The sequence below is a fragment of the Malaclemys terrapin genome, chromosome 5, assembly GCF_027887155.1.
Source record: "Malaclemys terrapin pileata isolate rMalTer1 chromosome 5, rMalTer1.hap1, whole genome shotgun sequence".
NCBI lineage: Eukaryota > Metazoa > Chordata > Testudines > Emydidae > Malaclemys > Malaclemys terrapin.
This window is the reverse complement of record NC_071509.1, coordinates 67,664,755-67,682,944: the sequence shown is the minus strand read 5'-3', so window position 1 is coordinate 67,682,944 and position 18,190 is coordinate 67,664,755. Positions and strand designations below refer to the sequence as shown.

The following is an 18,190-nucleotide window of genomic DNA, read 5'->3' as shown; positions in this document are numbered from 1 at the left end:
CTCACAGATATTAGTGCTTGCTGTGTGCTCCACAATAAGTATGGGAATATCGGTTTCGCTGAGGTCTAACAGAGTCAGTAAACTGCGCCAGTGAGCTTTTTAACGTGCAAAGGCACATTCTACCATCATTATGCACTTGCTCAGCCTATAGTTGAACTGCTCCTTACTATTGTCCAGGCTTCATGAGCCATGGGAGCAAGGAGTAGACTGGGGTAGGTGCGACCGCACGGAGCTGTCAACTAGGAGAGCAGCCTGAGGCAGAAGCGTCCAGCTGGCATGATATTCCAGGCAGGACTGAATCTCCATTAGACTAAACTTAAAGAAGAGAATGACCTGGAGTCATTCCCATTTTTGTCCAGGCGCCCCCGACCAACCTCACCGAGGTCAGCCAGGAGCACCCATGGGCCAATGACGACGGTTAGCAATCGTATTGCACCGTCTGCTGTCCAGAAGGCAAGGCAAGGGGATGCTGCTGTGTAGCACTGCAGTACCGCATCTGCCATCAGCACCCAGGAGACATATGGTGACAGTGAACTGAGCGGGCTCCATGCTTGCCGTGGTATGTCGTCTGCATGGGTAACCCAGGAAAAAAGGCGAAAAACGATTTTTTGCCGTTGCTTTCACAGAGGGAGGGAGGGGGGGCCTGATGACATGTATCCAGAATCACCCCCTACAATGTTTTTGCCCCATCAGGAATTGAGAGCTCAACCCAGAATTCCAATGGGCGGCAGAGAGACTGCGGGAACTGTGGGATAGCTACCACAGTGCAACACTCCGAAAATCGACGCTAGCCTCGGTACTGAGGACGCACACCGTGACTTAATGCGCATAGTGGGGACACACACAATCGACTGTATGAAATCGATTTCTAAAAAAATCGACCTAATTTCGTAGTGTAGACATACCCTTAGAATTCAGTTCTATCAATCCCTCTTTCTCTACAGTTTTAGATCAAATTTTTCACCAAGAGACTTTTCTTTCTCTCTCTCTTTTTTTAAACTCTCTTTAGCGCCATGGTGTGTCACCTGTAGGCCAGGGCCACTTTTGAATATCAAGACTCTAAATTGTGGTCCATGAGTGCAGCTGTGTTAGAAAGAAAATTATTTGATTATGAAATGAAAATATGTTTCCTGAGCCACAGCCTGTGATTTTAATCTGAAGTACTTGAATCAGCTTGGAAATTAGTAAGGGGTTCTAACTTCCCAGCAGCCTCCCACCACTTTTTTTGACATTTCAGGATCAATTCTGATGTAATCTGAAAGTGCTCTGAGAAATAGCTGTCCCTTTCTTGCTACCAATGCTCAGCAGCTCCCCCGTTGACAGCCTGCTGGATCACAGGGGTGTGAGGAGTGGCGCACAGGCTGCTCCACTGTCTGCTTCTTTAAAGGCGTGTGGGAGCCCCAGGAGGAGCGGGATAGGAGCAAAACTTGTTCTGCCTTAACCTAGGGGAGCACTTAGCAAAGAATGGTTTGCCTTTCCCACACAGCCCCACAAAAGAGGGAAAGTGGAGAAGCTGAAACCCAACCACCAGTTATAGTCCCCTGATTTTCTGCCACTAGAGCAGTCTAGTGGCTGTTCTAGCTTATCCCAGCTGGCAGTGGTTCCCAAGGGACCGTGAGTCAGCTGTGGTTTATTTGAAGCATAACATGCCTCAGTCACTCCCCCTATGCCAGGGCTGTGGAGAGGGAAGCACAGAGGCTAGTTACACCAGCTCTACACCTTCGGGGGGAAATCCGTAGCAGGGGACTTGCAGGTTGATTCTGTTGTTTTTGTGAGGCTAAGAGAATCTGTCTCAAAAGTACGGTCCCCTCAGTCTGAAAAGGTTGGACACTATTGCTCTAGCTTATCAGTGTCCACTTGCTGCACCACATGTGCTTGAGGCAGCAATATATGAAAAATAACTATAATTTATCTATAACTGACATTCAGTTAACTGCAAATGTCTAGGACAAGTTCCAACTTTCACTGAATCATCTACATTGAAAACAGGATAGACCTCTGTATACTTTTATACCAATGGGAACAAAACTATCATAGTAAACGTTTTTGAAAAAGACATATGTGCTCATCTCAACTTCATATGTAAAGTAAAGGATATGTAATGTAAAGTTAAAATAATTTCAGATTTCACACAAATCATAGAATCATAGGACTGGAAAGGATCTCGAGAGGTCATCTAGTCCAGTCTCCTGCACACATGGCAGGACTAAGTATTACCTGTGAAGACAAGAGACACTCATTTTCCATGAGTTGAGAAAGTTCAAGTAAATAACTTATATGAACACAACTTAATCATATTTTCTTTGAAATAATTATGTACAGTTTACTTATCTAATCTTTTTTAATTCCTTCAGAAATTCACTGAAACCTTCTTTCATCTCACAGGGAGAAATAGTTAATGGAGACCCAATCCTGCAGATTTTCCTCACCAGAGTAGTCCAACTGAAATGAACAGGATTACTCATGAGTAAGAACGTCTAAGGTGCCTAAAACTTGCCAGATTAAACCCTAAAGATCCAGGCACAAACACAGCATCTATCCCTACACCCCTCACCTCTAGTCAGATACAAAAATCTCTTCTGTTAATATGATCAACCTGACACTTGCTTTCCTACCCGCTTCCCATTTCTGATTCTTTCTTTCTTCAGTTTCCTCATTGCTCCAAGTTTTCCACTAAACCCTGGTACTTTTGCAAACTGCAGCACAATGGTGACTATTTAAGATTCTGCAATCACTTTAAAACTTGTAAGAAATAGAATGGATAATCTATAACATGGGCATGTAGACATACAACAATATTCAACTTTCAGGAGCATTTCTTCACTGTTCTACCAAACGTATGTTGCTCCCGCACTTTTAGAAACCACCATGCTTATTTCAGCATTTTCAATATAACTATGATAAAGTACTTTCATAGGTTTATAACTCAGTCATTAATTCCACTCTGAGTTAATAACTGGTTTATACCGTTTAACTAGGAAGGATTGGATTTCCCCTGTATCAAATATTAAAAAGTTTTAGAAATAGTATTAGTGATAAAATCAGTTGATTGATTTTGTGTTCATATTACTTGGATTTAAATTACTTGGATTAAAAAATATTTGACAAGTATTTAGCTCATAATACAGTTTGACTAATTTTTAGGATTTAAAATTAAAAGAAAATAAATTTCTAAATCCCAAGGGGTTATAAAAACGTCCAGACTTTGTTAAAGTGGTACAGCATGCACAGTAACGTCTGTCATACAGAATTTTAGTATATATTTAGAAATGCAAAACAAAGAATGCATGCAATACATGGAGTCTACAGCTTGAACATAATATTAGTTTAACTAATATGCTTTATAAACCAAATATACATAACCTTGTTTTTTTCTGTCAACGCTGTAACATGTTTTATAAGCCTGATATACTGTTTTATACAGGTTTAATAAAAGGTCATTAGAGTATATGTTCAATAAAGCTAATTGTGTCAAACAGATCAAAAACAAAAGCCAACTTCAAAGTGAAGGCATATATTCTGTATGTTAACTAATATATTTTGGTCTAGTTTTCCATACTGTCATGAATTAAAGATATAGTGTCATTATTGCTATCGATGTGTGTGTCACAACTTTAACACTGCACTACTTAAAGGTAATCTAATAAAGAGTTTAGAAACTGAAGCCTTCATAGCAATGTCACATGCTTACACAATCATATACTGTATGTCCTTTTTCTGCATTGACAGAGTGCTGGGAGCTAGCTGCACAAGACATAGAAGACATAATACTAGTTCCAAGGTACTTACATTCTAAATCTGAAGATACTAACACAAATTAATACAAATTTAAGAATCTTCTGCCTGTGGAAACCAAGAATTTCTCTGAAATCTTAACTGTATGTCTGGGCAGCACTTTCATATTCAAGGGTCAAGTTACACCCTCGCAAACTATGTTGTCCTTCAGTAAATCATTACAGATTTCAGAAACTCCAAAACAGACCTCCAGAAGATAGAAACAATATGAGTTTTTGTTATTATGCCTATGTATTTGCTCCCATCATATCATTCCCAAACACACCAGTTTCTCGAAATGCACCCAAAAAACTTACTCAGATCCAAATCGGAAAGTTTCAAGAATCCACACGCATCCACTCCAAGGACACAAACCCACATGGCACCCTGCAGCTTTGCCCTTGACGAAGAAACCTCACATATATCAGTGATCCACCTCACTGCCAACACCAAGCCAATTGCATAACAGAAGATTTTGGTTTGCTAGTGACTGGAATTGACAATCTAGTTCTTGGGGGCAAGAAGTGGGGCTACTTCTCCGCTGTACAGCACTGAGGACACTGTACAACCCATATATTAGAGTAACAATAAAAAGGGTGATCGCTACATTCACTTATTACGTGAGCTGAGCCTCTGGGTTTAATTCTTAATACCAGGTGTCTCCATTTATTTTAAACAGATTTGTATCACCTGCAACAATCCACCAACTTGTAAATTTCAAACCCTCCCTCGCCCCCAAAAAAGCCTCGTGAAGAACCACAACATTAGAAGATTTTCCTCAAATATTTTCCCCTCCCGTGAAAGGACTTGCAAACAAAGTGATCCAGGAGTCACATGCTTCAGAAAGGGGTGTCCCATCTGCGGCAAGGGCATGGAAGTTGCACCTACCTTTGCTTCCCCCAAATCGGGCTCCTCCTCGTAGTAGCCCTGCCCGGATTCATAGGCAGCGGCGGTGGCCGGCTCCCTGGGTCCCAGCAGCAGAGCAGCAGCAGCCAGATAGCAAACCAGAGAGAATAATCCCAGCAAGTGCATTGTGCAAGGATGGCAGGGTGGGTGCGTGGCGGGGCGGGGGGAGCTTGAGGAGTGTAGGGGGAATCGTGAGGCTCCTTGGCTTTGTTGGTTGCCTCCCCCCAATATCCAAGGCGGCAGAATCCCTGGGATGGAGAAGATGCAGCAGCACCAGCTGCCTGCAAGGGACTCGCAATGTGCCCGGACGCTTTGCAATTGCTCACCGAAGTTAGCTGGAGTTTGCCAGGTGAAAAGCCACCAGGAAACCGGACATCCGAGCCGGGCTCGCTCAGGAGCAGGGAGGTGAGGCAGGGCAGAGAGAAGAGGGAGAGCGCAGCTGCTCACACCAATGGGGCTTCCTCCTGCAGCAGCAGCCCCCTGCCTGCACACACACGGCGCAGCCCCATGGACTAGGCGAAGCAGGCGCGGGGGAGACAGAGCAGCTCTAATCAGTCTCCTGCCTTGGCTCGCAGGACGCTGTCAGCGGCTGCGGGGTCCGGGGTGCACGAGCCTCCTCAACCCGTGGAGCTGAGCGGCAGCAGCGGCCGCAGGGGGCGGACATGGCTCAGGCGCCCTCTGCCTGTGCCTCTGAGGCTGAGCGACTGGCTGGCGGCGGGAGGGCGGGGAGGAAAGGGTGTGAGCCCCCCCTCCGCTCCTGCGCTTCCCACAAGCAGCCACTCGCCGTGCAACGCCTTTCCCGGGGCTGAGGAAATGTGAGACGGGAGACGAGCGCCTGCTCCGGGCAAGCCGGCGAGATAGGGCCACACGCTGCGCCGGCCTCTCCCTCGAGCCTGGACCTGCCTCCAGCGGCTGGCAGCGTCGCACCTTTCTTACTCGCCTCCGATTTGCAGCCCCGAAAGGTGCAAGGAGGCTGCAGACCAAGCTAATTGCATGGGGGCAAGTGGTACTAAGTTTCAAACTGATGCCAGGTACTATGCCCCGTGCCAGGATCTCAAAGCGCTTTGCAAACACCTATTAAACAACCCACAGTACTGTAGCCTCAACCCTGCACTCCCTTTCTTCATAGGCCAAACTATCACTGGCTGCAGGATCAAACTCTTAGGAAGTTTATGTATTGTATTTTATTCAGCCTTCAGCAGCAGCGATGTCAGTGCATAGAGTTGCTTACATCACAAATGGACAAATCCCGAAGGCCTTATCAAAATTCCCATTGACTTCAGATCGATTATTAGAAAGGAGTCACTGGGCTTTTTTGCCTAAGTAAGATGAGGATTGAGGGCGTTGTTTGTTTTTCCTTTTTTTTAACCAATGGCCAGAGCAAGATTTTGCCACCTTGAGAAGAGGCACTCACCAATATCTTACTTCTGTGCTGTGCTTCTTCAAATAGAATTGGAGCAATCCTCGAATTGAAGCTGCCTTCAATGGGAAGTGTATTGGTACTGTATTTCACTGAAGCTGTGGTTAAAATATAAAGCCTTTTTAAAACCACAAATTTCTAATGAAAGTAAGGTGATACATACTTTGCTTAAGTCTTGGGTGCCTGAAAGGAAGGGGTTGTATTCCCTATATACTACTTTTCCCTTGATGTCAACAGTGATATTGAAGAGCTACTGACATATGAAAACTTTTGAAAATAATTGAAAGGAATTTGCTTAGTATCAAATGTTTTGTATTTCTTTCTTCCCCTGATAAGAGTATGGGGGAGGGAGGGCTTGGTTACTATGGGCTGGATTCTGCCACCATACTGTTATGGTATCTTACTTCTTCAGTAATTCCATTATGATTACTTAATAACAACAAACTATTCAGCATAAGTAAGGGTGGCAGTATTAGGCCCTAAGAGTTTCTGTGCATCTGTTTTATTCCTCATCTTAAATCATAATCATTGGTAGCATCACAATTGGATGCTGTGGAAATTTTGATGCCACCAAGAATTACACACTTTTAAGATACAAAGATCCAGTTTTCATAAAGGTTAAAACAAATAATGGAAAAGAAATACAGAAAAAATATAGTGTTGAAGCAGAACTGCAGGGGATTAAAACATTTTTCACAGTTCTCTATAAGTAGGGCTTCTGTTTTCAAGTTTATTAATGTCATTTTTCAGGGTTATTTTTTAGCAATTTGACTTTTGTATGGATGTCCAAAAATTGGGGGTTTCTTGGCTCTCTTTGCAGTATATACTGTAATGAGTAATGTAGACAACATACATCAGTGCATACTGTAATTAGTAATCTCTTTGTAATGTTCCATAGTGCACTTTCACATAGTACTGTTTCAAACAGCACTATGTTAAAGCACACTAGGGACCTTTAGTTCGCTCTGACTAATGTGCAACATATTAGCGCACTTTAGAAATCACACCCCCATTCACCGTATTACTGCTTTATGTGGACACGCCCTTAGAAGCAACCATTTCCAGTGTTTTTCCAGTAACTGTTGGATAAACACGAATTTCATTTTTTTTTATTGGGGTTTTTTTATTGGGGTTTATCAGTTAAGACCTAAAATCAGAAGCCCTATCTATAAAGGACTAGTAAATCTGTAGCAGTGTAGCCCTGTTGGTACCAGGTTATTAGAGAGACAAGATGGGTTAGGTAATATCTTTTATTGAACCAACTTCTGAGCAACACAGAGTTCTTATTTTGATCTTGAAGAAGCAGCCCTGTGTTGTTGCTTGAACCTTGTCTCTTTCCACCCACAGAAGTTGGTCCAAAAAAAGATATTAACTTACCCACCTTGTCTTTCTGGTAAATCTTTAGTTTCTTCACAGAAACCAACATAGCAGCGTACTGGGAACCATGGTGGGAGTTGAATGAAACAAAAATGGGAATAATTATGTAATGTTCTTCAGCTATTACTTTACAAAGTTTTCAGTTGTGCACCGGGATCTAAGCAAATAGACCTTTGTGCCTGTGCAGTCCAACTACAGGACTGAGGCAAAAAAAAAAAAAAAGAAAGAAAAGAAAGAGTGTACGCTAGGAATGCAGCACTGTACAAACCATGAAAACAGTGTTACTGGTTTGAATTTAAACATCGCAGGGCCCGTTATCATAATGACGGCCTATTGTAGAAAACATTTTTTAAATGGTAAGATTTCCTACTTTATAAGTAGGATTTTTTAAAACCTACATGGTTTCTAATTACAGTCATTGGTCTCTGTGTGGGAATATGTTTATGTAAATATAATCCATCTGTAGGTAAAGGATTTTCTAGTAGTGCTCTAGCATCCTTTGTTGTTAAAAGCAAATGCCCTCCCCCCCCCCAATGCTGTACCTTACACTTGAGCTTTAATAATTGGAAAGAGCTGAAATTCACACAGTTAAAAATTCCAGAGTTCCAAATCATGATAACTTATGTGGGAACAGACCAGGCCTTCTATAGTTACCATAAATTTACTTTGTTGACATATATTTAGATCCAGCTATTCCAATCTCTGAGTCTCAGGCAAGGACCAACTCTTAATTTCCTAAAACTAAATCAGGACACAACACAACCCATGTTATTCTAAGTTCCCAGCTTTAGAATTTTCCCAGCTCCTTTTACAGTTTCATTCTGTCTGTACTTTGACTTTGCAATCAGGACTCCAATCCTCCAAAGACATACACTTGTGCTTAAATTAATGCATGTGAGTAGTACATTTAAGTTAAATGGGATGACTCCAGAGTGTAAAGTTAATCACATGCTTAACTCTGCAAGATAGAGGCCAAAATTCCTGAACCTTGCAGAGTCCACCAGTACTAAATCTTACACGTCTTCTCATCCCCAACTGTAGATGCTTTGTATCAGTGATTCTCAAACTTTTGTACTGATGACCCCTTTCACACAGCAAGCCCCTGAGTGTGACCTCCCCCCCTTAAATATATTAAAAAGTGTTTTTCATTTATAACGCCATTATAAATGCTGGATGCAAAGCGGGGTTTGGGGTGGAGGCTGACAGCTCGCAACCCCACATGTAATAGCCTCGTGACCCCCTGAGGGGTTCTGACCCCCAGTTTGAGAACCCCTGCTTTGTATCTTCTCTATGCAGATAATGAGATAGGCCACTGATGATTTGGACTGGCTGCTGAACCATTCTTTCTCAAGACCTTTTTTCAATTCACGCTGTATTTTTTTCAGCTGAACTAGAGACCATTTTCTGTTATTTGTAAGCTAACATACAAACTTTTAAACAGCTAAATTAGTAAGAATCTTAAAATACTATCCTTTTTAGCTAACAATTATGTACAGTATTATGTACAATCATATATCATGCTATAGCATGAATAAAATAACCAAAAACCATTAAAAAGTTACATTTTCAGCAAACCCAAGGAAATCTTTTCATCTAATCATCTGATAAGGGGGCATTACAATCAGGTATACAGAGATTTCAGAGTAATTGATCAATATTTGGTTTACTTTGAGTTGGTCAAGAAAGTCAAACTTGGATCTTGGCTATGGGCTTTTTACCCAAACCTGGCAACAGATATTGATGTTTAGTAAACAACAGAATAACCCTAATTTTCCCTGGCATTAAATCTGCCGTGAAAACTCACAAAATCTGAAAATATAGAATTGCTTATTTTGAATTGTTTTTGTTGCTATTGATTAAAAGTATTTATCCTCTCCTCACCCTCAATCAAGCAAAATAATGTTATATAGATATGTGCATAGTAAGGAAGGATGAATTTCACTCCTATGGAGTGGACCAATGCAAGGGCAGTACCTGACTTATTTGAAGGACTTCAGTGGGACTTAATAGTGCATAGGCCTTGTACTGGCCTTCCATACAGAAGTGAGTTTCATATAATATATAATAAGATATAAGTGAAGGCATACATGGCCATTTTTCAGTCTGCCCACCACTACTCTGTAGCTGCAATACTAACTGTGATTAGCAAACAAACAGAATCTTATATGACCCAATTTCAAGCAATTTTCTCAATGTATTATTTTAAGAAGTGTTAAAAAAATCCAAATGTCAACCATCTTGGTGTTTTAATATACCAGGTACATCTGTCAAGCACATTCCCTTACTGTGTCTAGACATACTTGATATGTCCACATGTTCCATCTGAATGAATGGAGATAGAAAACAGTTGTGGAATTTCAGAAGCAGGATGCCTCAATGATAGGAAATGTCATATGGGAACTGCAATAAGGAAACATGAGCTGAAAGGGTGGGATTTGAGGAAGTTTATCTACAACAGTAGCAGTAAAGTCAGTAGCTTGTTATTATAACTTGGTTTTATGCTTGTGGAACTTATAGAACTAAGAATCTTATGTGGTCAAATTTTCTTTTATGATTTTCATTTTTCCTTGTGCTTAAGTTTCAACTAGTCACTGAGTTTTCGTTTAGATTCAAAATTAAATTGCATTCTGTCTCTAAATAGACTTGCATATTTTATAAATTAAGAGGTATTTCCAAGAGATAAAAGACAAATGGTGCTGTTTTGCTTTTGTTCTAACACACAAGATCTTTATTTCTCACTAGCAGGTTTCATTTAGTTTATATATAATGTAAGTCTCAACGAAAAACAGACAGCCCAATTCCTGAGCTCTGCAAATCAAAAGAACCTTGGGGTGTTTTTTTGGAGTTGTTCCAAAAGGTAAAAGTGTTGTTGTAAGACTCACTTCTCCTCCCCTGCCCTCCAACCACTCTTTTTCTGTGTGTCTATGCAAAGGATTTTAAAAAAAATCTGGATGCTAGCCAAGATTTTCATAAGTCATTAGTGATTTTGAGTGCCTCCTTTCTCAGAGGCCCATCTTGAGATGCCTCAAAGAAGTCTGATTTTCAGAAAGTGCTGAGCACCCAACTTCTGGGGGGGAAAAAGACCTTTTTAAAAGGCACCTTAAGTTGGACACCCAAAAATCAAGACACTGAAAATTACTGGTCGTTTCACAGTATCTGTCCCTTTGTGTTTTAATGCCCCAAAGTGGGCAAAGAAGCACAGAGAAACATGAAATTCTTTCCTTTCATGTTTCTCTGTGCTTCTTTGCCACTTTGAGAAACATATCTATCACACAGGGGAAAACACCTGAGATGCTGTCACATACCAGTTGCAACAGCAAAGTTAAAGGTGCAGTCTGATGTTCAGTCTGTACTTCTTTTTTCCCCCCATTATCTCTTGTGTGTATTTTATAGAAAGGAAGTATTTAAACGTACCGCACCATTTTACTGCTTGTGTGCTTAATGCACTCTCTTTCCTTCTTCACGCTCTCTGATTTAAAAGGGTAGTTATTTTGGCTGGCTCAGTATTTAGTGTTGGCTTGCCTGATCCAAGTTAGGATCCTGAGCCTAGTCATTTGAGACCTGATCTAAACCCCTTTGAAGTCACTGGGAGTCTTTCCACTGACTTCAGTGGGCTTTGGATCAGGATGGTGTGAAGTAAATCATGCCCAAAGAGAAACTGCACTATGCATCTGTGCTAGTCATGGGGTATGTCTACACTACGGGATTAATCCGAATTTATATAATTCGGATTTGAAAAACAGGTTGTATAAAGTCGAAATGTATGCGGCCACACTAAGCACATTAATTCGGTGGTGTGCGTCCAAGTACCGGGGCTAGCGTCGATTTCTGCACCGTTGCACTGTGGGTAGCTATCCCATAGCTATCCCATAGTTCCCGCAGTCTCCCGCGCCCATTGGGATTGTGGGTTAAGATCCCAGTGCCTGATGGGACAAAAAACATTGTCGCAGGTGGTTCTGGGTACAGCCTCACCTCCTCCCTTCCTCCTCCCTCCCTGCATGAAAGCAACGGACGGCAGACAACCATTTTTGCGCCTTTTTTCCTGGGTGAGTGAACACTGCAGACTCCATACCACGGCAAGCATGGAGCCCGCTGAGCTCAAGACAGCAGTCATGAACATTGTAAACACCTCGCGCGTTCTCGTGGAGTTTATGCTCAGCCAGGACCAGAAAAACGAGGCGAGGAGGCAGCGGCGGCAGCAACGCAGCGACAAGCATGATGAGGACATTGACATGGACATGGACACGGACATGGATACAGAATTCTGTGAAACCACGGGCCCCGGTGCTTTGGAGATCATGTTGTTAATGGGGCAGATTCTATCCATGGAACGCCGATTCTGGGCAAGGGAAACAAGCACAGACTGGTGGGACCGCATAGTGTTGCAGGTCTGGGACGATTCCCAGTGGCTGCGGAACTTTCGCATGCGTAAGGGCACTTTCATGGAACTTTGTGACTTGCTGTCCCCTGCCCTGAAACGCCAGAATACCAAGATGAGAGCAGCCCTCACAGTTGAGAAGCGCGTGGCAATAGGCCTGTGGAAGCTTGCAACGCCAGACAGCTACCGGTCAGTCGGGAATCAATTTGGAGTGGGCAAATCTACGGTGGGGGCTGCTGTGATGCAAGTAGCCAAAGCAATCACTCAGGTGCTGCTACGAAAGTTAGTGACTCTGGGAAATGTGCAGGCTATAGTGGATGGTTTTGCTGCAATGGGATTCCCTAACTGTGGTGGGGCGATAGACGGAACCCATATCCCTATCTTGGCACCGGAGCACCAAGCCACCGAGTACATAAACCGCAAGGGGTACTTTTCAATGGTGCTGCAAGCACTTGTGGATCACAAGGGACGTTTCACTAACATCAACGCGGGATGGGCGGGAAGGGTTCATGACGCTCGTGTTTTCAGGAACACTACTCTGTTTAAAGGGCTGCAGCAAGGGACTTACTTTCCGGACCAGAAAATAACCGTTGGGGATGTTGAAATGCCAATAGTTATTCTTGGGGACCCCGCCTACCCCTTAATGCCATGGCTCATGAAGCCGTACACAGGCAGCCTGGACAGGAGTCAGGAGCTGTTTAACTACAGGCTAAGCAAGTGCAGAATGGTGGTAGAATGTGCATTTGGCCATTTAAAAGGTCGCTGGCGATCATTATTGACTCGCTCTGACCTCAGCCAAAGAAATCTCCCCATTGTTATTTCTGCTTGCTGTGTGCTCCACAATCTCTGTGAAAGTAAGGGGGAGACCTTTATGGCGGGGTGGGAGGCTGAGGCAAATCGCCTGGCTGCTGATTACGCGCAGCCAGATACCAGGGCGATTAGAAGAGCACACCAGGAAGCGCTGTGCATCAGAGAAGCTTTAAAAACCAGTTTCATGACTGGCCAGGCTACAGTGTGAAATATCTGTTTGTTTCTCCTTCATGAAAACCCGCCCCCTTTATTGACTGATTTTCTGTAAGGAACCCACCCTCCCCCTTCCCCCAGCTTTCTTTCAAACCAAATAAAGTCACTATCATTTAAAAATCATTTATTCTTTATTAATAGATTAGAAAAAGAGGGAGGGAACCCGGGTGGTATTTGGGAGGAGGATTGCTGGGAAGGAAAAAGCCACAAAGAAAAGGTTAAAAAAATGACAGCCTTTTGCTTGGGCTGTCTACTGGGGTGGAATGGGAAGGTGTACGGAGCCTCCCCCCCCGTGTTCTTACACGTCTGGGTGAGGAGGATACGGAACATGGGGAGGGGGGAGGGTGGAACAGGGGCTGAAGCGGCAGTCTGTTTTCCAGCAGCCGTTCCTGAAGCTCCACCAGACACCGGAGCATGTCTGTTTGCTCACGCAGCAGCCCCAGCGTTGCATCCTGCCTCCTCTGGTCTTCCTGCCGCCACCTCTCATCTCGAGCGTCTCTCCTCTCCTCACGTTGGTCCCTCCTGTCCTCACGTTGGTCCCTCCTGTCCTCACGTTCACTGGCTTCTTTCCTATACTTTGAAACTGTTTCCTTCCACTCATTCAGATGAGCTCTGTCACTGCGGCTGGATTCCATAATTTCAGAAAACATCTCGTCTCGCGTTCTCTTCTTACGACGCCATATCTGTGATAACCTTCGGGATGGAGGAGGGAGGCTTGAGGAATTTGCAGCTGCTGTAGGGAGGGGAAAAAAGAGAGAATTGTTTAAAAAGCTACATTTTGCAGAACAATGCTTATACTCTTTCACGGTGACCAACACTATTCACATTACATAGCACATGTGATTTCTGTGCAAGGTCGCATTTTGCCTCTTAATGCTGAGTGCCTGTGGCTTTGCTGCTAGAGATCACAGGTCTGGGCAACAGAATTCGGCTTGCATGCGGCCATGGTAAGCCATTGTCTTACAGCTTCTGCACCCTCCTGTCCCACATACCAAGCATAGCCTGTAGAGTGCTGCGGTTTTTCTGTTAACATTCAGCAGCAGCAGCAGAAAACAAACTAACCAGCCCCCCTCCCGCCATGAATTCTCTGGGATGATCGCTGTACCCCTCCCCCCCACCGCGTGGCTGGTATCAGGGAAGATCCCTGCAGGCACCAAACTAACCACCCACCCCCCCGCCGCCGCCCCCCTCCTGCCATGAATTCTCTGGGATGATCACGGTCCCCCCCCCCACCGCGTGGCTGGTAACAGGGAAGATCCCTGCTAGCCAAACGCGAAAAACTCAGGGCCAATTTCCCATCTGCGCTTGGCTAACTGCAGGGAAGGATTTATTTTCCGCCACAGGCAAACAGCCCAGTAGGAACGGCACCTCTGTCCCCTTAATTAAGTTCCCGTATTTCAACCAGGTTACCAGGAGTGATATCACTCTCCTGAGGATTACACAACAAGATAAAGAACGGATGTTGCTTGAATGCCAGCAAACACCGGGACCATACGCTGCCAGGCTTTGTCAGGCAATGATACCAGATTACTTGCTGCAAGCATGGCGTGGTCAAGTGTCCTACCATGGAGGAGGGAATAAGGATGCACTGCCCAAAAACCTTCTGGCAAGGCTTTTGGAGTACCTCCAGGAGAGCTTCATGGAGATGTCCCTGGAGGATTTCCGCTCCATCCCCAGACACGTTAACAGACTTTTCCAGTAGCTGAACTGACCGCGAATGCATCCCAAGTCCTCAGGGCAAAGTAATCATTAAAAACCGTTTGCTTTTACAACAAGTTTTATATTTTAAAAGGTAAACTCATCTGAGGTCCCTTCCATGGGGTCAGAGTCTTGGGTACTGGCTTGGGAGGCTTGGGAGGGTGAGAAAAAGATCCTGGCTGTTGGGGAGAACGGAGTGCTGTGTGCTCTCTGCAAGCTCATCCTCATCCTCATCCTCCTCCTCCTCCTCTCCCCCATCGGCAGAATCCTCAGGCGTCGCTGATGAGACTATCCCCGACCCAGAATCCACGATCACAGGTGGGGTAGTGGTGGCAGCCCCCCCTAGAATTGCATGCAGCTCGGCGTAGAAGCGGCATGTCCGCGGCTCTGACCCGGAGCGACCGTTTGCCTCCTTTGTTTTTTGATACGCTTGTCTGAGCTCCTTGACTTTCACGCGGCACTGCTAAGAGTCCCTATTGTGGCCTCTCTCCATCATGCCCTTGGAGATTTTTTTCAAAAGTTTTTGCATTTCGTCTTTTAGAACGAAGTTCTGCAAGCACTGAATCCTCTCCCCATACAGCGATCAGATCCAGTACCTCCCTCACTGTCCATGCTGGTGCTCTTTTTCGATTATCAGCCTGCATGGTTACCTGTGCTGATGAGCTATCTGTGGTCACCTGTGCTCTCCACGCTGGGCAAACAGGAAATGAAATTCAAATGTTCGCGGGGCTTTTCCTGTCTACCTGGCCAGTGCATCCGAGTTTAGATTGCTGTCCAGAGCGGTCACAATGATGCACTGTGGGATAGCTCCCGGAGGCCAATACCATCGAATTGCGGCCACACTATCCCTAATTCGAAATGTTAAAATCGATTTTGGCGCTACTCCGCTCGTCGGGGTGGAGTACAGAAATCGATTTAAAGGGCCCTTTACATCGAAATAAATAGCGTCGTTGTGTGGACGGTTACAGGGTAAATTCGAATTAAAGCTGATAAATCCGAATTAAAGTCGTAGTGTAGACCAGGCCATGGACTCTAGAATGTAGATTTATCCATTCCTCCTCTCTAAAGAAGAAATTGCCATGATGAATGAGCCTTTTAATTCAATGAGAAAGAAAATTATTTTGCAGAAGTGATATCTAAGATATTTAGACTGATAACTTGGTCTATAATATCTGGGACTTTTATTTATTTTTGTTTTGTTTTGGAAACTTGTACTTGTTTAAAATCACCACAGTGATGATCAGTAAGGTCCTGATCCTGCAAGCCCTTGATGTGAGTTCTGCATTCAAGGGCTTGCAGGATCATGCTTTGAATTACATCATTCTCTTTAGATTCAATTCAGTCCTAGTTTTCCTCTTTCTGAAGCTGTCAAAACGCCTCTTGCAGTGTCAAGTATCAGGGGGTAGCCGTGTTAGTCTGTATCTACAAAAACAACAAGGAGTCTGGTGGCACCTTAAAGACTAACAGATTTATTTGGGCATAAGCTTTCGTGAGTAAAGGTTTTTACTCACGAAAGCTTATGCCCAAATAAATCTGTTAGTCTTTAAGGTGCCACCAGACTCCTTGTTGTTTTTGCTCTTGCAGTGGAAATTCCCAGTGAATGGTGAGGGTCAGAGGACTAAAGGCACCTGAATCCTTGCTGTACTAAAGGACTGGAGCCAGCTGGTGCAACCCACAAATAGGCAGCACTGGCCAGCATGCTCCAGGGAAGAGCTTGTTCAACAGAGCACTTGGGTAGTCTCCATTCATGGGGCCACTACAAATCTTTAAAGTTGTTCCTGAGCTGGAATCCCTGGGGGAGGGCAGCAATGCAGATACTGACACCCATCTTTTCCCAGAGCTGTGTCTTTGGCCTTGGGTTCAGTTGTCCCACAATAAGGGTGGAGGCTTCTCTTTAATGTAGCTTCTCTCTAGTGGTGTCATAAGCCTTGCACAAGCATTGGTATGTGGGCAATATTGGTTTGATTTCCTATAAACTGACTATCTCTGCATGTAATAATGCTGTTCGTAGTCATAACCTTAAATCTAAGCAATAAAAATTACTGCTCTTGAGTTAGTACTGCTCCTTAGCTGAACATTCTGTACAGTCTGTGTACAGTCTGTGTATAATCAAAGCCATGTTGTTATATAAATAACTTCAAAATCAACAGAAAAATATTAGTAGTCAATAGCACATGACTACCACACACATTACATTACATATCCAACAGTGTGTTACTCTTCAAACTGACAATTTACTGAGAGAGACAGAATGCATTCAGAATCTTTTTCCTGCTAGCATTTATAAAATGTATTTGGAATGTAACAGAGGAAAACAAGCCCCAAAATAATTGAAAACAAATTCCTGTATAATTGTTCAACAGATGGCCAAATTCAGTCCTGATATGAGTAGGTGCAACTCCGATTACCTTTGTTTTTTCATTCCCCTTTCCTTCTACTGTGTGTCATGGTGCTTGTTTTAACTGTTGGTTTCTCCAATACTGGTTTTTCCTTAGCTTAAGATTTCTGTTTAATAATTTGGCATAATTTTCGAAAATCAGAATGCAGTAAGTTCTCCCTATGACTTTGCCACTTACATCAGAGGGATAAGATGTAAACATTACTATATGTGAAAATATTTTCAGTTTTATTTATTATTGTCAAAGGCAGATGTGCACTAGTCTTGGGGGGCAGTGGGTCGAAATGGTAGTGGGCATTTTATTATCCTCACACCTCTATTTATTATTGAATGCAATGAATAGAATTGACTGAGACCCATTCGGTGCTATCTTTATTTGTTGTAAAATATACCTAGATATGGTAATAGGTAACTATAGTTTAGACAATGCTAAAGTGAGTTTTCAAAAGGTATCATAGTTGAATTTTACTTACTTTTTTATATTTAAAAATTGGGGGGTCGTGAAAGACATCCTTAAATTCACCAAATTATACAGGGCCAAACTGTGCCTTTCCTCCTTCAATGCCTATTTAGGGACCAGGCACAATTGCAGTTCTTGCAGTTGTGTGAGTGCAATGATTGCTTTTGGCTTGTACCACCCAAATAGGATAGAGAGGAGATGGGTCTATAGCTCCACTCTGCCCTCCTACCCCCTTTGAGTAATGCAACCCAGGTACAATGACTGACAAATCTAGCCCTGCAGTCACAAAGGAGTGTATGCTGCATTCACTAAAAAAAATGGCATAGTTTCTATGCTTCTTTGGATAAGGCACAATGCCTTCTGGAGTTCCTACTGCAGAGGTATATCTGGGCAATATCACAATGCAAGGGCACAACTCGTGTTCATCATATGTTAAATCAGTTATAGGATTCTCCCCCTCCCCCGCTGTACTTATGCAAAATACATTCAAGATAGAATTTCAGCCTTAAATCCAAATTTCCTTCTCTTTTGGGATGGGTTAAATCAGACCCTTAGTATAAATGTTCATAAATATCTATTTACAAGTTATTGACTCAGTGTGACAGGTTTATAATATGGATACTGCATATGGGTTGGATTCTCAGCTGCGTCTGAGCTGCACTCAGGCACAGTGGTGGTGGTGAGGCTGCATGGAGCTTGTTGAGGCTCACTGATCCTAGGTGCAACCTAAAGCTAGAAGAGAGCAGTTTGAACTTA

The 18,190-nt window shown here is 43.5% G+C and overlaps 1 protein-coding gene across 2 annotated transcripts in view; it reads right to left on the bottom strand.

Moving 5' to 3' along the window:
* VEGFC (vascular endothelial growth factor C) overlaps nt 1-6,471 on the bottom strand; it is a 134,575-nt gene extending 128,104 nt beyond the window's left edge. The window contains exon 1 of one of the 2 annotated variants that reach the window (XM_054029984.1): nt 4,663-6,471. In XM_054029984.1, coding sequence (XP_053885959.1) covers nt 4,663-4,806 — 144 coding nt within the window. In that variant the 5' untranslated portion in view covers nt 4,807-6,471. Of the gene's footprint in view, nt 1-4,091; nt 4,397-4,662 lie in introns of those variants that run through there. The other variant, XM_054029985.1, reaches the window with a different exon arrangement.
* Between the last annotated feature and the right edge of the window lie 11,719 nt (nt 6,472-18,190).